General features: G+C 37.2%; 1 protein-coding gene across 2 annotated transcripts in view; it reads left to right on the top strand.

Moving 5' to 3' along the window:
- SHCBP1L (SHC binding and spindle associated 1 like) overlaps positions 1-19,193 on the top strand; it is a 36,356-nt gene extending 17,163 nt beyond the window's left edge. The window contains exons 6-10 of one of the 2 annotated variants that reach the window (XM_021063784.2): positions 10,209-10,314; positions 15,008-15,161; positions 16,695-16,945; positions 18,055-18,177; positions 18,777-19,193. In XM_021063784.2, coding sequence (XP_020919443.1) covers positions 10,209-10,314; positions 15,008-15,161; positions 16,695-16,945; positions 18,055-18,177; positions 18,777-19,028 — 886 coding nt within the window. In that variant the 3' untranslated portion in view covers positions 19,029-19,193. The remainder of the gene's footprint in view (positions 1-10,208; positions 10,315-15,007; positions 15,162-16,694; positions 16,946-18,054; positions 18,178-18,776) is intronic. The other variant, XR_014816482.1, reaches the window with a different exon arrangement.
- The last annotated feature ends 1,130 nt before the right edge of the window (positions 19,194-20,323 follow it).

Below are 20,323 nucleotides of genomic sequence, written 5' to 3'. Positions count from 1 at the left end.
AGATTACATGGTCATTCTTTTATCATTATCTCTTAACTTGTCATGTGTTACCCCAATTGAAACAGATTATAAAAGTAGATGCCCACTTTACAAAATAAGCATAGATGCAAACCTCCAATATTGTGAAATTATCTTTATATTAGCTGAATTCACTGAAATCACTATATTGGGTTTTTTGATGGAAAAAAATCTCACAAATATAGTCCTTTCCTTACCTTTCTTCTTTACCTTCTTAATTTTGGCCAAAGCATAAGAAAAGAGTAGGTAGACCTTTTCCACATATAAAATGCAAAGTAGAGAGAGAGTTGACCAATTTGGCTGCCTCATAATTTCTTATTTTCTAACCAAAGTTAAGTTGAAAATTTGTTTCTGATGATAAATAAAACAGTGCAGGTTTAATCAGCATCATTCTCCAGATTAAATATTAAAATATTTAACTATTTTTATTTAAAATGTTAAATAAAATTAAATTAAAATTTTATTTAAAATATTAAAATATTTTACATTACTGTGCAGTAAAGTATATATTTCTGTCTTTTTTATAAACAGAGGTTAAACAACAGGAATTCTTTTTCATAATCCCAAAATTAATGCAATATCTTGAGTAGAGCCAAAGGACTTAAGAGAATTTCATACTAAATTGTTAAACTCCTTCCTTTGGGGTCCACTTTCTTTTTAATATTTTTATTTTATTTTATTTATTTATTTTTTGTCTTTTTGCCTTTTCTTGGGCTGCTCCTGTGGCATATGGAGGTTCCCAGGCTAGGGGTTGAATCGGAGCTGTAGCCGCTGGCCTACGCCAGAGCCACAGCAACGCAGGATCTGAGCTGCGTCTGCAACCTACACCACAGCTCACGGCAACGCCGGATCCTTAACCCACTGAGCAAGGGCAGGGACCAAATCCGCAACCTCATGGTTCCTAGTCGGATTCGTTAACCACTGTGCCATGACGGGAACTCCCACTTGAGGAATTCTGAGCCACATTTCACTTGTCTAACAATTAATTGTTAGCTTAAATCTCTTCCTATTTTATTTCAAGTTTGCTCTTTTAAAAAATCACTAAGAATCTCATTCTAGTGACATTTTTTGTTTCATTGTTATCAGGATTTCTGTATAATAAAACTTCAGGATTATTTGGGGAAATCAGTATAGATGAATATTTGAAATCCACTTATCTAGAAATCCAGATTCATCAGAAGTTGAATTTTAATATAAGTTATTATCACTAGACTTTAGATTCTAATGGTACAGGGCAACATAGAGTTCCTTCATCTTAAAAGTTATATTCACAGAGAATCTCATCCCTGGGGGAGTGGAGTGAGCTAACTGGTCACACCCTTCCATAGATAACAATTATAAATTCTGGACAAATATATTAAAAGTCTCCACCTTTTGAAGGTACTGTGAAATGACTGAAAGCAGACAGCAACCAGAAAAGTTTGTCCTTAAAATGGACTTACACTTGGAATGGGTAAGAACTTGTGGCTTTTGGGTCTGAGAGTTATCACCAGTTCTCAAAGCCCTGGCAGCAAAAAACAAGCCATCTTAACTGTTTCAAAGTGACAAAGGACAGAGTTCAGAGCTGGCGCAGCAGTTGGAAATTTAGTTTGTATATTTTGAAAGTGAGAGAGCTGCAAAGGGGTGAGACCTAAAATTGGAGCATAATCTCTGCTCAGATCTTGGCTGACCACTAAACACTGCTAGCAGTGGCAGGAGAGAGAAATCTAGGAACTCTGCTAAGTAAGGAAGAATGAAGGCAAAGCATCAAAGTGGAGAGAACTAAACAGAGGTGTCAGCTGCTGCATATCTTAAGGAAAACCTTTTGCATTTTGAGGCCGGGCAAGTTAACTGCCCCCTAGAATACAAGACTAACACTCCTCAGAAGAACAAAACACAATGCAGAGTTACTGGAATATAATATCCCAGATCTCCAGTGTTCAACCTAAAATTAACAGACATTCAAAGAAATCAGAAAATTATATCCACATTTAGGAAAAAAGAAAGTTAATACAATCTGATTTTTTTTTTCCCTTATGGCCACACCTGCAAGCATATGAAAGTTCCCAGGCTAGGGGTCAAATTGGAGCTTCAACTGCCAGCCCATACCACAGCTGCAGCAACACAGGATCCAAGCTGCACCTATGACCTACACTGCAGCTTGCACCAATGCCAGATCCTTAACTCAATGACCAAGCCTATGGATTGAACCTTCATTCTCATGGATACTAGTTAGGTTCTTAACCCACTGAGCCACAAGGGAATTCCAGAATCTGATTTTTGAATGTGCCCAGATGGTAGATCTGTCAGACAGACGTCAAAGCAGCTACTATGAATATGTTCAAAGAATTACAGGAAAATATAGTGTTAATAAGTATACAGAGAATCTCAGTGGAGAAATGGAAACTATAAAAAAGAACCAAGGATTTCCAGATTCAGCTCTGACATGCAAAGAGCTTGTGGGTTATCACTCCTATCCTTACAACTAGAAAAAAGTTGAATAAACTGAAAACTACTTTCTTGGAATCATCAGAGAACTGAGGTCACAGGACAAACTGCCACGCTGAAATCTGGAGAGAGGTAAATTCAGAGAGTCACAGCTAAGATCTGCTTACCTTGAACAGAACCTGCTAGAGCCATGAATTGTAAGAATACTTAAATGGTAATTTTGATAAATTGATGGAGCTGAATGTTAACTGGTATGTGAGTGAGAAACTCCAGGGCAGCTGCAATTCTCCTACCCCCAGGAGTCTCACTAGGTTCTCAGGTAAAGAGCCAAGAAAGAGCCCATGATGACTCTGCCAGAGTGAAAAGAAAGGTAACCATTGTGAAATATATCCAGGGCATTTTCTAAAACACAGATCTACTATCCAGGGTAAAAGACTTTATCAGAGCTTTTTCCCACCTAGAGGAAGGGCATTACCCTGACTCTAGCCCCCTCTAGTCTTCCTGTCTGGGGAAAGAGAGGACTAAGAAACACTTGTGAAGGTCACAGTCTAGGGACAGAGACTCCCTAAAATATTGATATTTAACCATAAGAGTATAGAATACTTTCTCTCTGCTAAACCTTAAAACCCCACCAACTGGGTTCCAGTATAATAACTGGATTATAATTAAAAGAACTATAAGACACAAACCCTTCTAAAGAGAAGTTTTAAATGAAGCCCAGAGATATAGAGAAAAAAGAAATCTGGAAAATACAGGAATTTGAAGCCACTGACACCCAAAGCTACAGCAAACAAAAACAGTCTACCTCCTGGTCAGATTAATATAAAACCTCACCCTAAAAGCCTGCTCTCTTAGTTCTTATTAGCCAAAATGTCATGCCTGGCTTTCAACAAAAAATTGTAAGACATGCTAAAAGGCATGAATAAATAAGTCTGAAGAGGGAAAGCAAGGATCAGAACCAGACTTGGGTATGATTTTGGAATTAATCAGACAGGAAAGTTAAAATAGCCATGATTAATATCTTAAAGGCTTTAATGGAAAAAAGTACACAAAATGAAGGAGCATATGGGTAATGTAAGAAGATGGAAAGCGTAAGACTGAATTAAAAAATAATGGGAGTTCCTGTCGTGGCTCAGTGGTTAACGAATCCAACTAAGAACCATGAGGTTGCGGGTTCGATCTCTGGCCTTGCTCAGTGGGTTGGGGATCTAGCGTTGCCGTGAGCTGTGGCGTAGGTCGCAGACATGGCTCAGATCCCGCGTTGCTGTGGCTATGGTGTAGGCCAGCAGCTACAGCTCTGATTCAACCCCTAGCCTGGGAACCTCCATATGCCGCGGGAGGGGCCCAAGAAATGGCAAAGAGACAAAAAAATAAAATAAAATAAAAAATAAAAAATAAAATAAAATTAAAAATGATAGGAGTTCCCATTTTGCCTAGCAGATTAAGAACCTGACTAGTATCCATGAGGATGCAGGTTTGATCCCTGACCTCACTCAGTGGATTAAGGATCCGGCATTGGTACAAGCCATGGCATAGGTCACAGATTCGGCTCAGCAGCTGCAGCTCTGATTTAACCCCTAGCCTGGGAACTTCCATGTGCTGCAGGTGTGGCCCTAAAAAGAAAAAAAAAAAAAAAGAAGATGATAGAAGTCACTAAACACTGTAAATAGAAATGAAGAATACCTTTGAAGGGCTCACCAACAGATGGGGCACAACTGAGGAAAGAATCAGCTTGAAGATATGTCAATAGAATTGTCTCAAGCTGAAATGCAAAGTGAAAAAATGAAAAAACAGAACAAAACATCCAAGAACAATGGAGTAGTTTCAAAGAGTGTATGTAGCATATTGCAATTGGAATATCAGAAAAGAAGAAAGCAAATGCAGCAGAAAAAATATTTAAATCAACAATGGTGAAAATTTCCCAGTATTAAATGCAAACACCAAACCACAGATCCAGGAAGCTTACAGAACACCAAGCATGATAAATACCACCAAAATCTATAAACATATTATATTCAAACTGAAGAAAACCATAGATAAAAAATCTTAAAAGAAGCTAAGGAGGGCGGGGGGAATCCTAGCTACAGGTGAACAAGAATGAAAAACACAGTGGTTTTCTTATTTAAAAAAAAAAAAACTCTGCAAACAAGATGAGAGTGGAGTGAGATGATCCAGTGAAATGATCCTTCAAAAATGAAGGATGGAGTTCCTGCTGCAGTGTATCTGCAGCACTGGGATGTAGGTGTGATACCTGCCCTGGCCCAGCACAGTGGGGTAAAGGATCTGGTGTTGCTGTAGCTGCAGCGTAGTTCACAAGTGTGGCTTGGATCTGATCCCTGGATTAGGGATCAGATATGCTATATGGATTTATATGCTATGGGGTGGCCAAAAAAAGAGAAATAGCTTCCTAAGAGAAAACAACCAAAATCCAAAGGAAACTGGAGCTCCCTTCATGACTCAGTGGTTAACAAACCCAACTAGGATTCCTGAGGATGAGTGTTCAATCCCTGGCTTCAATCAGTGGGTTAAGGATCTGGCGTTGCCATGAGCTGTGGTATAGGTTGCAGACACGGCTCTGATCCCGCATTGCTGTGGTGTGGGCTGGCAGCTGTAGCTGCCCTAACCTGGGAACTTCCATATGCTGTGGGTGCAGCCCTAAAAAGCAAAAAAAAAAAAAAAAAAAAAAAAAAAAAGGAATCTGTCACCAATAGGCTGATCAGCCCTGCAAGAAAGGCTAAACGAATTTCTTCAGGGAGAAGAAAAATTATTAAAGGTCAGAAACTCAGATCTACATATACAAAAGAAGAGCTTTGGAGAAGAAATAGATGAAGGCAAAATAAAACCTTAATCTAAACGATAACTGCTTGAAGTAATAGTTATACCAGTTATGATGGTATTGGGTGATAATACTGAGTCAGTTGGTTAAATAAGTGACAACAGTATAAGGGAAGGAAGGGGAGAACTGGGGATACTCTGTTAAAAGGTATCTGCACTATATGTGTAGTAGTACAGTGTTATTTGAAGATGGACCTAGTTTAAAATGTATATTGCCATCTATAGGGCAAACACAAATTTTTTTTTAAGTAATTGATATGTTAGGAGGGTAGATAAAATAGAATCAAAAATGCTCAACTAAAATTAGAGGAGGCAGAAAAGGAGGGAAAAATAACTACAACAGCTACGAGTGTGGCCCTAAAAAAGCAAAAAACAAACAAACAAACAAAAAAACTACAACAAATAGAAAACCATTACAAGTATATTAATACAACTACACAAATAATCATTTTATTATTATTACTATTGCTTTTTAGGGCCACACCCACGGCATATGGAAGCTGCCAGGGTAGGAGTCGAATCAGAGCTACAGCTGCCAGCCTATGCCACAGCCACAGCAATGTGGGATCAGAGCCAAGTCTGTGACCTACACCACAGATCACAGCAACGCTGGATCCTTGACCCACTGCGCAGGCCAGGGGTCAAACCCACATCCTCATGGATACTAGTCATGTTCATTTCTGCTGCACCATAATGGGAACTCCTGAATATTCACTTTAAATGTGAATGATCTAAATACGTAAAACAAAAGAGACTGTCAAAGTGGATAAAAAGACAAGATCCAACCATGTGTTATCTGTAAGAAACTCTATTTATTTTTTATTTTTTGTCTTTTTTTTTAGGGCTACACCCGCGGCACATGGAGGTTCCCAGCCTAGGGGTCTAATCAGAGCTATAGCTGCTGGCCTATGCCACAGCCACAGCAACGTCAGATCTGAGCCACATCTGTGACCTACACCACAGCTCACAGCAACGCCGGATTCTTAACCCACTGAGTGAGGCCAGGGATCAAACCTGCAACCTCATGGTTCGTAGTAGGATTCATTTCCGCTGTGCCATGACAGGAACTCCAGAAACTCACTTTAAATATAAAGGTTAAGAAATATTCAAAGTAAAGAGTTAGAGAAAGATAGTTCATTCTAACACACTCCATTAAAATGCTGGAGTAGCTATATTTCAGATAAAGCAGGTCTTCAGAACTGGTAAAATCAGGAGTTCCACAATGATACAGGGTTTCACTTTCCAAGAAGACAACAATCCTTAATGTGTGTATGTACCCAGCAACAAACAAACAGACAAATCATTGAGTTGGAGACTTCAGTATCCTTTTTTCAACAGTTGACAGATCAAGCAATAATAATAATAGGACTAGAAGAGAATTTCTCTTATGAACATCTACATAAAACCTGCAGCTAACATCACGCTCAGTGGTGAGAAACTGGATGTTCTCCCCCTAAGATCAGGAATAAAGCAAGGATATTTTCTCCCATCACTTCTATTCAACATCATACTGGAAGTCCTGGGTAGTACAATAAGACAAGTAGAAGTGAAAAGTATAATCTTGGTAAGGAATAAATAAAACTCTGCAGATGACATGATTATCTACATAGACAATCCTAAAGAACAACAATAACCAAAAATCCTGCAACAAAAAAAATGAGTATAGCAAGTTCACAGAATATAAGATTAATATTAAAAAGTCAGCTGCTTCCACCCCAATCTTCAGAGCAGCATTCTTTACAAGAGCCATGATATGGAAGCAACCTAAGTCCATATATATATATTATATATATATATATATAAAAATATATGTGTATACATATGTATACACACACACACACACACACACACACGCACACATATACTAAAATACCCTGCTGTAAAAAGAATGAAAATTTTCAGTTTGCAACAACATGGAAGGACCTGGGGGGTATTATACTTAGTGAAATAAGTCAGACAGACATGCTAGCATTTACATGTGGAATCTAAAAGATAAACTAGTGACTATAACAAAAAACAGAAACAGACTCACAGGTACAGAGCAAAAACCAGTGGTTACCTGTGGGGAGAGGAAAGAGGGGAGAAACAAGATAAGGGTAGGGAATTAAAAGGTAAACACTAGCGTTCCCATCGTGGTACAGCGGAAATGAATCCATCTAGGAACCATGAGGTTGCAGGTTTGATCACTGGGCTTGCTCAGTAGATTAAAGATCCGGCGTTGCCATGAACTAACTGTGGTGCAGATCACAGATGCAGCTTGGATCTGACGTTGCTGTGGTTGTGGCGTAGGCTGGCAGCTGTAAGCTCCAATTAGACGCCTAGCCTGGGAACCTCCATATGCCACAGGTACAGCCCTGAAAAGCAAAAAAAAAAAAAAAAAAAAAAGGCACACACTGCTGTGTATACAATAAATAGGGATATATTGTACAGCACAGGGAATATGGCCAATATTTTATAATAATTATAAATGAAGTGTAATCTATAAAAATTTTGCATCGTTGTACACCTGAAAAGGAATACAGTAGTATAAAGCAACTATACCTCAGTAAAAAGTCAATTGCTTCCTTACATACCAGGAAGAATTTAAATTTAAAATAAAATCACTTAAAATAGAGCCAACAAATAAAATACTTGCGTATGAATCTAACAAAATATGTATAGGATCTATGTATGGAAAGTTGCAAAACTATGATTACAGAAAAGGAAATATAAACGGAGAGATATTTCATGTTCTTGAAATGGAAGACTCAGTATTGCTAAAATGTCACAAGAAAACTACAGAAAATTGTCCTGTACCAATATAGATGCAAAATCCTCAGTAATACATTAACAGTCTAGCAACATACAAAAAAGATCAGACACTATGACCAAGTGGAATTTATCCCCAGAAAGCAAGATTGGTTTCACATAGGAAAATAAATCAATGTCATACACAATAAAGCCACATTATCATCTCAATAGTCACAGAAAAAGCATTTGACAAAATCCAACACTGTTTCATGATAAAAATTCTCTAAATGCTTAGAAGGGATCTTCCTCAACCTGTTTAAGGCCATCTATGAAAAACCTGTAACTAACATCGTAGTTATTGACAAAAGAATGGATGTTCCCCTGCCCCTAAGATCAGAAACAAGACAAGGATGTCCACTCTTGACACTTGTATTCAAATTGTACTAGAGGTTCTAGCCAGAGCAATAGGTAAGAAAAAGTAAAGTCATCCATATCAGAAAGGAAAAAGTAAAAATCATCTCTACTTGAAGATGACATGATCTTATAGGTAGAAAATCCCATAATGGAATATTGCTCAGCAGTATAAAGAAACAACTTGCTGATCCACAAAATAAAATGATGGATTTCAAAATAGTTCGACCAAAAAAAGCTAGACAAAAGAGAGTACATAGCATATTCCACTTTAAAATTCCATTTAAATATTCTAAGAGTTCCCACTGTGGCACAACAGGATTGATGGCATCTCTGGGGCACTGGGACGCAGGTTCAGTCCCCTGCCTGGCACAGTAGGTTAAGGGTCCGGTGTTGCCCAGCTGTGGCGTAGGTTGCAACTGCAGCTGGGATCTGATCCCTGGCCCAGGAATTTTCTTAGGGTGGTCAAAAAAGAAAAAAAAAAATTCCAAGAAAAGGATCTATGACAGAAAGCAGAGCAGTGGTTTTCTGGGAGTGCTGTGCAGGACTGACTGTAAAGAGGCATGAAGGAATTTATCAGTGTCATGGGAATGTTCTATATCTTCATTATTGTTACTGAGTTAAACGGGTGTATACATTTGTGAAACCTCATAGAAAAGTGTGTTATGTAAATTATGCCTTAATAAAGATATAATTCAAAAAATTAGTAATTTGAAAAATCACTGATATATTTTAAAACCAGGAGTGTATGATAAACTACTTATTTCCTGCATGTAAAATGCTTTATTCTTTGAGCAACTAATAATTGGATATATGGTGGGAAAATGTATGAATAATTCTCTTAATATCAAAACCATTTGCCTTATATAGGTATAAAAATGCTGAATGGGTTTGATTTTGAAATGTTAAATGAAACTTCTGTTTTGGAGGACATTGCTAATATCTCGGAATTCAGAATTTAATAACAGGCATGATAAATTCTTAGAAAATTTCCTGAAATTTTAAGGTTCACAAAAATATTGGTAATCAAAATATAAGCTGAAAAAATATTGGTACTAATCCTGCACCCCATTAGCATCAAGCAATAATCGAAGTGCTACAGAAAACCCAAAAGATCACACCTAAGGAGACTACTGGTAAATCTACTGGAAAAGGAGTGTCCCTTTTGGCTGACGGTAATGGTAAAAACTATACTGTTTTTTTTCTTTCTTTTGATGACACTTAAATGACGGGAAATAGAAACTGTAAAGCAAAGCAGAAAGGAGAGAAAGAATGGAATTGACAAAAAGTGCTAAAGAGCAAACAGTTAAACAGAGAAACTAGAATTGTTCTGATGAGAGGCCAAAAGCCAACTATATCTATGAAGAACTTATTCTTTGAAACAAAAACAATCTGTTAATTAAACACAGTATTAAAAATAGGCATGTCATAAAACATTCTTATACTTCTACTTTGAGTAAGTCTACAATTCAATGGATTATGAAAGTACAATCAGGAAAATTTCTACTGTACTGAAAAGTTGCAATGATTGAGATATTGATTATAGTGGGGTGCATGCAGATATTCATTAAAATGAAAAGATTTTGGAGTTCAAAGGTTTCAACAGTTATCTAAAAGAATTCTATCATTCCATTGCTCTTAAGTTGCTCACTGCTCTCAAGGAGGTTAAAATTAGTGAAACCTATTTCTCAAAGATGCTTAGTACCAAGCATCTTTTTATTCTCTAAGTAAGTATGTTGAGTCTTTTTCATGCTAATTTAATCATAAATAAATGTTTTCAACTTTAGAGTTCACGGACCTTTCTTTCCAAGAATTCTTAGGCGTAGGAAAGGAAAAAGAGATTTTGGAAAGACAATAACACATATCGTAGCAAAAGTGATGACTACCGAAATGGTAAGAAATACATTTTATCCTTATTTGTTCATTTATGTTTAAGCATGTAATCAGAAGAGAAGCCCTTTGAAGGTTGGGTTCTTGTCTGACATGAATGCCTTATTTCGTCCATTACACCCAGCTCAGTGATTAACATACAATAGGTACTAAGTAAATAAATACCAACAACTATTTACTGAATACTAATCTTGTTGCCAGGTGCCCTCTAATAACTATGGGATACAAATGTGAGAAATACTGCATTTGAGGGAGATACAATTTTGAATCAGACCCACAGTCTTGCTTTGTCCATACTTTTGACAAGTTTGATTATGCTGGGCATATGGACAAGAAAATTTGCTATTACAATTACAATACAGAATGATAAATGACACAATAGGAGTATGTACAGAAGGCACATAGGACAGGTACAGAAGCCAGAGTTAGGAATCCTGGCTGAAAGAAATAACTCAAGATGAAACCCGAAAGATGAGTATAAATTTAACCAGCCCAAAAGGGGAAAATGTTCTAAGTCAAAGAGTAAATATTTCCATTTCACTTCCCCCTCAGTAGCATTTCATAGCTCTCTCCCTGGAATACTTTTTTTCATTGTCCTCTGTTACTATACTTTGCTGGTTTCAATCTCTCTGGTTGTTTTTTTCTCCTTCTGTCCCCTAAATACTTGGCACTTATCTTTTTTTTTTTTTCTGCATTGTAATATCCCTAAATGACTCATCTGATCTCTTCTCATGACTTCAGTTATATACACTGATAATCCAAAATGTGTATCCACAGCCCACATTTTTGTTCCAATCCCTAAACCTCTGTGTCCAACTGCCTATTATTGCTCATCACCTTTTGACTATCTATCTCATGAGTACTTCAACTCAAATATCCACAATTAAATTCATGATCTTATCCACTGACCTGTTTATTTTCTGGAGTTCTGTTTCAGTAAACGGCACCACCACCTACTCAGCTGTTAGTCACGCTCTTCTGAGAGTTAGCCTGACCACATCCCTCGTCACCTTCATGTACCCTCTTTTCCCTCAGAAATACCACATCCTGGTGTACATACACCATGTTGTTTCAGAGTTACTGCGCATCCCTCAGGTCTCAATTTAAAAGTCATTTCCATAGAAAAAGGCTCTCTCAACCTTCCAGAACACAGGAGACTACTATATACTCCCATGCACCTGCACTTCCCTTTACTGGCACTTTTTCTTATCATGACTGTGTTAGACACTTTTTGTGGCTGTCTATTAGATGTCTGTCTCTTTTACTATAATATGAGCTCCTTGAGAGCAAGGGGTGTATATTTACCAGTCAGCCTAACATGATGCTTGGCACGTGATAGGTGCCCAACATTTTTTGTTGAATTAGAAAATCAGTGCATGTTTGACAAGAGAGAATATGAGAGCTATATGTGAGGAACTAAAAGAAATCCAGAAAGGTTGGTGTTTAATATCTATGAGGAGAGTGATGAGAGATAAAGCTGGCTTATGAGACTGTTCTTGTCTGCTGTCCTACCCTTTTTTTATTATTTTCAACAAAATTTAATTTTCCTTTGATTTGCTTATTGGGTCAGCTTTTCAATAACATTGATTATTATACTAATTATATTTGTAAACATCTTTTAAAACATCATTGTAAAGTAAGGTATAGATTTCGCTTTTATCTCCAGCCTTTTAAAATATTTTTATTTTTACCTATCTTTTTACTTGTTTTAAAATCTGTTTTTAGCTTTATTTTCCTGTGACAGTAAGAAATTTCTCAAGTTTTTATTCAGTGCTTTGTAACCCTGTCTTCACTTGTGTAAGTAAATATCCGTGAACTTCGGAGGACAGGATAATGAGAGGAAGACCACTCTGAGAAGGCAGCATCATATCAACTTCCACTTTGCTTAAATCTTTGATTTTAGATATACCTTGGAGGTTGACAAAATTTGATAGTTGTAATTTTTTGGTAGTCATATCTATATACATAGCCTTTGACAGTTTTTTCAACTTTGAAGATTCTTTGCCTGGCGTTTTCCTGCTGCATGCTCTTTCCTTAAACAATTTTATCCACACTCATCTTTATGCTGGTGATCTTCACAAGTAGTTTAGTGGAGACATGGATCTTGTAGTCAGGGAGCCCAGTGTTTAAGTAGCTGCCTTTGGCAAGCTGCCTACCTCTGAACCCCAATTTCTTTATTTGCAGACTGCTTTAAAAAGAGTGATAAGGGAGTTCCCACCGTGGTGCAATGGAAACGAATCCAACTAGCATCCATGAGGATGCAGGCTCCATCCCTGGCCTTGCTCAGTGGGTTAAGGATCCGGCGTTGCCGTGAGCTGTGGTTGTAGGTCACAGACGCGGCTCGGATCCCAAGTTGCTGTGGCTGTGGTGGTGTAGGCCAGCGGCTGCAGCTCTGATTCGACCCCTAGCCTGGGAACCTCCATATGCCACGGGAGAAGCCCTAGAAAGGCAAAAAAAAAAAAAAAAAAAAAAAAAAAGTGATTAAAAACTGTGTACTGTTCTGATTAAGAGGATGATCTCTGGAGCCAAACTGCATGGATTCAGATTCTGGCTTTGCCATTTACTAGTTATGTGATATTCAACAAGTTATTTACCCATTTATGCTTTAGTTCCCTGTTTGTAAAGTGGGGATAATACTGTGTTCCTTATAGAGCTGTGAAGATTAAATGAGTGCATATTTATAATGGGCTTAGAATAATACAATGTTTACCACAACTATTATAGGTACTAGCACCGTCGCCACCACTGATACTGTATAGGGCTTTTTGAGGATGAAATGAGATGTTGTATATAAAATACCTAGTAGCGCCTGACACACAGTGGCTTTGTAGCAAATTTATTCCCCTTTCTAACCAACATTACTGCAAGTTCTCGGCATCTATATATCTCACTAACATACAGCAGTTCTAAATTTTAACTTATTATTTTTTTGTACATAGCCCATCCCTAGTCCTCCTGTATTTTCTATTGAATTAATGTCCTACATATTGTCAACCAAATTAAGTATGTCTTTACTTCCTCTCTTATTCCCTAAGCTCTCAACTTGCAAAGACTATCTTTAGGTTCAGGCCCCACTCTGACTTCTGAATCACTCCTGATAAAGATAAGAAGTACTTGTTTCAGTGATTAAAGTTAAACAGTGGTTATTCTCCCATATCTAAGAGAAACAGCCATGTTCCCTCTGTTCATTAGAGGACTCTATCCTATTCCTTCTCTTTCTAGAAGACAGGATAGTGTGGTGATGAAGAACCTAGGCTTTAAAATAATAAAATCTTGGGTTTGATTCAGTTTTTGTTCATAATACTTGTATTAGGTTAAATCAATTACACAGTTTCTCTTATTTCCTTATCTGTAAAAAAGAATAATGAATCTATTCTATAGAGTCTTTAGGCTTAAGTGAAATATTTTATGTAAATTTTTTTGGCTGTGCCTGTGGCAGTGTGGAAGTTCCTGAGCCCATGCCACAGCTGTGACCTGAGCCACACCTGCAGCAACAGCGGATCCTTAACCCACTGTGCTAGGGAACTTCCTCTATAAATCTTTTAGCAAAGTGCCTACCACGAAAATGTCACTGCTGTTATTATTACTATTCTGCCATTCATCTCTCAATAATGTTTCCATCATTGTTGTCAGATTTTCCCTGTAGTACTTCGGAAAGTGTGGTAACTCTCCTAAAATACACCAGGTAGGGTAACTGGGTCTGAAAATATATCAGGTGCTAGGAAGAACAGCCACTTCCCCTCCACCTGTACTACTGCTGCTGTTGCTGTCTGACTCAGAGAGAGTGTGCTCTTGGTTATTCCTTCTTGTATCTTTTTATTTTCCCTTTTTTAAAACTGAGGTAAAATTCAAATAACAAAATGAACCATTTTAAAACAAACAGTTCAGTTCTGTTACATTTAGTACATTCACAATGCCGTGCAGCTATCACCTCCATCTAGTCTGAAAGCTTTTTTTTTTTTTTGTCTTTTTAGGGCCACACCAGAGGTATATGGAAGTTCCCAGGCTAGGGGTTGAATTGGAGTTATAGCTGCTGGCCTACACCACAGCCACAGCAACACCAGATCCAAGCTGCGTCTGTGACCTACACCATAGCTCACAGCAGCACCAGAGGATCCTCAACCCACTGAGAGGCCAGGGATTGAACCCAAAACCTCATGGTTCCTAGTTGCATTTGTTTCCACTGTGCCACGACGTTGTTTTTGTTTTTTTAAAATTTCTGGTACTTTTTTGGTTCTAGAATAAAATTGTAGGGTCAGTTTGAGTTAAAGCAAACAAAGTGGCAGTGGAGAGATGTGGTGTCATCGAGACCTAGGTCTAAAGCTTCACCACCACTAGCTTCACAACTCACTAACTCTGTGTCCTTGGGCAAATCATTCAATCTGAGTTTTAATTTCTTAACCATATACGGAGATAATAATACTTTACCTCAAAGAACTGTTGTGAGGCTTAGGAGGTAGTACATAAATATGACTTCTGTAAAATTATTAGTGCTTGTACAGAAAATCTCTTTTCATCATTCCTGAATTGACGGGCTGATACTTTGAGCATTTAATGAACATTTGAGCATTTAATAATACAGTATTTACATTGCATTACCTATAGGAGGTAAGTCTTTGAGAAAAGCATGTTACCAGTAAGTAACCGATTAAAATGACCTGTTTCACTTTGACATTGTTTTATTTCTTCTTTTCAGGTAAAGGACTTATCTTCCGACACACTTCTCCAGCAACATGATGATTTAGATTTGGCTTTGGATAGTTGTTACAGTGGAGATACAGTAGTTATTTTTCCAGGAGAATATCAAGCTGTAAATCTTGCATTATTAACTGATGACATCATTATAAAGGGTTAGCAGGGCATCCTTTGCATCCTTTTAAAAGCAATATATATTGGACAAATTGTATGTTATCAACATAGTTAATCAGATTATTAGAAACTGGGACAGTGTTTATGTTTCGCAAAAATCTCTGTCCCTTTTATAATTAAGATTTCTCATTTGTTCAAGAGTGTATTATTTGTACAGGTGACTTCTTTTGGACATACTATACCAGAGCAAATCAATGAGCCTACTTCTTCCCCATGATAATGTAGCACTGCAAGCAGAGGTTCTAAATAATCAAAATCAGAAAAATATCCGTTCATAATATTTTCTATTAATTCAATCTATATTTTTCTCCTTGTCTCCACAGCTCTTCATATCACCTTAGTAAGAAAACTCAAATACAGGATTATATTAAAACATACTCAGCATTTTCTGAGAAAGTTAGATTTACATGCAAACTTGCTAAAATAGAAGTAGAAAAGCAGAGTTTACTACATTTCTTTTAGGTTCAAAAGATACTTAGTGACTTTAATTCTGCCCTTGTATATTAAAGTAAGGGTATTCCCATTGGCCAAAAGAAGACAAGTGACTTAAAACTTTGTCTATCAATTCAAAAACTGAGCAACATTTTCACTAGATTTTGTTGACTGTAATCAGTTGTATTTTGCTGGGCTACATGGTAATAAGGATCATATTTGTGATTTACAAAATTTGTACCTTTTTTCTTTTTTTTTTTTTTGTCTTTTCTAGGGCCACATCTGTGCTATATGGAGGTTCCCAGGCTAGGGGTCCAATCAGAGCTGCAGCTGCCGGCCTACACCACAGGCACAGCAACGCCAGATTCTTAACCCACTGAGCAAGGCCAGGGATTGAACCTGCAACCTCATGGGTTCCCAGTCAGATTGGTTAACCACTGAGCCACCATGGCAACTCCGAAAAATCTGTAGACTTTTTGAAGATCCAAGCCCTTATGTTTGAATGGATGTTAAATTTAGGTGATTGCTCAGACTACTCTAGAACAAACTTAAGGATATGATTACATTAATTCTGTAACCTAATTTAGGAGTCTCTGCTATTTTTTGGCCATGCCCACAGCATGCCAAAGTTCCCAGGCGAGGGACTGAACCCCCACCACAGTAGTGACCTGAGCCTCAGCAGTATAACACTGGATCCTTAAGCACTAGGCTAGTAGGGAACTCCTCTGCCAGTCCTTCTAGTGATAGTAATTTATTATGGTTTTGAAACCAGGTTTCGGTAAGATACCTTCTATATCTTAACACATTTTGGAGATGACTATATGATATAGGGAAATATGTAGTGGAATGAGTATGCTAAGTACCATAGGTACGTTTAGATTGATTTTAAACCCAGATTCTTCCATCATGGCATCAAAATAAGGACAAGAGATTCCACTAAGTATCTAATTAGTTAATGAAGAATTACAGATATTACTTGTTAAAAATACATGAAAAAACAAACAGTAATAGTATTATTTAATGATTGAAGGGCTTTAAGCTTTGGGAGTACTTATTTTTGTATTTTTGTCCCTATGAATCAGGAATTGGAAAGAGAGAGGAAATTATGATTACTTCTGAACCTTCTCATGACAGTTTTGTGGTGTCCAAAGCTGATAATGTGAAACTAATGCATCTATCTTTGATACAACAAGGGACAGTTGATGGTATTGTGGTGGTAGAGTCTGGCCACATGACTCTAGAAAACTGTATATTAAAATGTGAAGGAACAGGAGTGTGTGTTCTTACAGGGGCTGCTTTGACAATTACAGATAGTGAAATAACTGGTGCCCAGGTATTTCATTTTATAAAATTTATGGTTTATATAGCTATAAATAACTTTGATCTTAATATGTAAAAATGGGTAACGATGATTTTATCTCTGAATGGAATTATAAACTTCGAAACTGCTAAAAATAAGTAAAATAAGGACAAGTATAAGCATGTCATAGTACACACAGAAAAGATGAACTGCCTAAGTCCAAAGGAAGAAAATATTACCTTTGGTTTGTGTATGACTTTTTTATGCACCTGCGACATATGGAGGTTCCCAGGCTAGGGGTCTAATTGGAGGTATAGCTGCCAGGCTACACCAGAGCCACAGCAATGCCAGATCTGAGCCACATCTGCTACCTACATAACTGCTCAGGGCTACGCCAGATCCTTAACCCACTGAGTGAGGCCAAGGATCAAACCTGCGTCCTCATGGATGCTAGTTGGGTTTGTTAACCAATGAGTCAAGATGGGAACTTTTAGAACTTTTTATAGAATGTCTTTTTCTTAATTTCCACTAAAATGAGATAGACTGTAGCAGCATTATGAGGAATTTAGAGTATAAATTTTTATAACTATTGAAAAGGAAGTTAAAGAAATTTTTTACTCCTTTCTAGAATCTTTTTTTATTTTTTTGCTATTTTAGGGCCACACCCGAGGCATATGGAGGTTTCTAGGCTGGGGGTTGAATTAGAGCTGTAGCTGTTGACCTACACCACAGCCACAGCCACACCAGATGGGAGCTGCATCTACAACCTTCACCACAGCGCATGGCAATGCCAGATCCTTAACCCACTGAGAGAAGCCAGGGATGGAACCCACATCCTCATGGATCCTAGTCGGGTTCGTTAACCACTGAACCACAAAGGGAATTCCTCCTTTCTAGAGTCTTGATTCAGATGGGAGAGCAAGGTAATGGACCACATGGCTTTAACCTTTCTTCTAGGCCTGATGAACCTCTGACAGTTTGTTCATTTTTAAACAGTATCTCTACAATAAATTGTCATTTGCACTATCATTTATTGTCATGTAGCTTAGTGTATTGCTAATAATTACGATTTTCAAATCTAAAGAAAAATTTGGAGAGGTGCATGTATTTTGTAGATTGTTTTATTTGTTTTTAATTTACAGGGTGCTGGTGTTGAATTGTATCCTGGGAGCATTGCTATTTTGGAAAGGAATGAAATTCATCACTGTAATAATCTCAGAACCAGTGACAGTTCAAAAAGCACCTTAGGTGGAGTTAATATGAAGGTACTCTCATATTTTTTAACGTAAAATTGTAAGAATTATAATTATTAGACAGATACTAAAATGTTAGTTTTAGTCCTAAATTTTAGCATAAATGTTATTGTTGATTTGGAAAAACATGGTACAAGTAATTAAAATATAGCTTAAATGATGGTTGACAGAAAGGAAACAAGTTTAGTCTTATAATTTAATGGTTTCAACTTAAATTGTAGTAACTTTAAATATACTGAGATATTTAATTGAGCAGATTTGTAAGACATTTTGCAAAATAAAACAAATTAAGATAAAAAAGGAAGTTTTCTCCCAAAACTCTAGTTTACCCATCATTAAATTATTTTCATCATTTTCACTATCTGAAATTATTTTCATATTTATGTTATATTAAAAGTCAACTTCATGGGCTATTGCTATAACCCCATCTAGAATGGGTTATCTCTGTCAGTAACTAATACAATTGAAAACTTCATTTAATATTTATTCTTTATACATTTTTATAGTTAATACTACATTAATCCAGTGTGAGGAATATAACACTTCTTCAAAATTGATTGTTATTTTTATAGAAATTGTTGAAAAACTAATTTCCTTGAATCATTTAACAGGTTCTTCCAGCACCCAAATTGAAGATGACTAATAATCATATTTACAACAACAATGGCTATGGAGTAAGCATTCTTCAACCAACTGAACAGTTTTTTATTGTAGCAGAAGAAGCCCTCAACAAAGGGGCTGCTTCAGGAGACAAAAAAGATGATAATATGCTCTCCAAAGTAATGCAAAATCTGAATCTGGAAATGAATAATAATAAAATAGAGGCAAACTTAAAGGGGGATATTAGAATTGTCACAAGTTAAAGCATCTGGATGTTAGTTTTACATTTCAGATATGTTTAATAAATAATTCTCATATCCCAGAGAAATGGGTAGCTTTAATGAAATTTAAAATTTAATAACTTTAGTGCTCTTTCATTGTGATTGATTTTAACATGTTCTTTTAAATAAATTTTTTGATATAATTCACACACCATGAAATTCTTTTCCCCCCGCTTTTTAAGGTCACATTTCGAGGCATATTGAAGTTCCCAGGCTAGGGGTCAAATTGGAGCTTCAGCTGCCGGCCTACACCACAGCCACACCAAACCTGAGCCGAGTCTGTGACTTACACCACAGCTCACAGCAATGCCAAATCCTTAACACACTGAGCAAGGCCAGGGATCGAACAGGCATCCTCATGGATCTTGGTTGGGTTCGTTTCTGCTGAGCCACAAATGGAACTCCCAAAACTCACTTTTAAAGTATGTAATTATTTTAAATATATGGCAACATCATCTTCGCCATATAATTCCCAAAACAAATGCAATTGTTTTATATAGTCTTAGTCCAAAAAGAAACATTAGGTGTTCTATGTAAATAAGTTTATGGTTGATTCTTGATTCATTCCCATGTATCTGTGCAGGTAACTGGAATGAGGTAAGATAGCACTGTTATACAGGATTAGGCTTAACTATAGGAAGCAAGAAAACTCAAAATAAGAGGCAAAGAACAAAGAAATGTATTTCTCCTTCATATTCAAGTCTAGAGGTAGAGGTATTAGATGTTCCATGGGGGTTTAGTGTTAAGGCCAGTAGGTAGGTATCGAGTATTAGGAAATCAAACTTCCTCTGTTTTATCGTTTGTATGGTTTCTATTCAAAATCATCACATGATCCAAGACAGCAACTGTTGCTCAAGTCATTATACCTAAACTCCAGCCAAACAGAAGGAAAAGGACCTCTCAACTAAGTTGCATGCTTGTTTCAACTGTGATGCTTCCCACCAGCTAAAATCTCATCACATGGCTACATCTAACTAAATGAAGCTAGGAAAGGTCTTTTGGACGGCGGTGTGTCCTCTAAAATAGGGTGTTCATTTTCTAAGAAACAACCGACTTCAGGATGTACAAGAAAATAAGCACTCAGGCTTAAGCGAGCTCTTAACCTTTCCTTCCCCAACCTGACTTTATTTTCATCTTACTTTATCTTGTTTTTAGGGTTGCACCCACAGCACATGGAGGTTCCCAGGCGAGGGGTAGAATTGGAGGTGTAGCTGCTGGCCTACACCACAGCAACTCGGGATCCAAGCCGAGTCTGCAACCTACACCACAGCTCACAG

This window comes from Sus scrofa, chromosome 9 (assembly GCF_054392235.1).
Source record: "Sus scrofa isolate SSC_HxYL_T2T_F1_AM1 chromosome 9, Sscrofa_HxYL_maternal_Yorkshire_Landrace_v2.0, whole genome shotgun sequence".
Taxonomy (NCBI): domain Eukaryota; kingdom Metazoa; phylum Chordata; class Mammalia; order Artiodactyla; family Suidae; genus Sus; species Sus scrofa.
The sequence above is the reverse complement of the archived record's forward strand: the minus strand, read 5'-3'. Positions and strand labels throughout refer to the sequence as shown.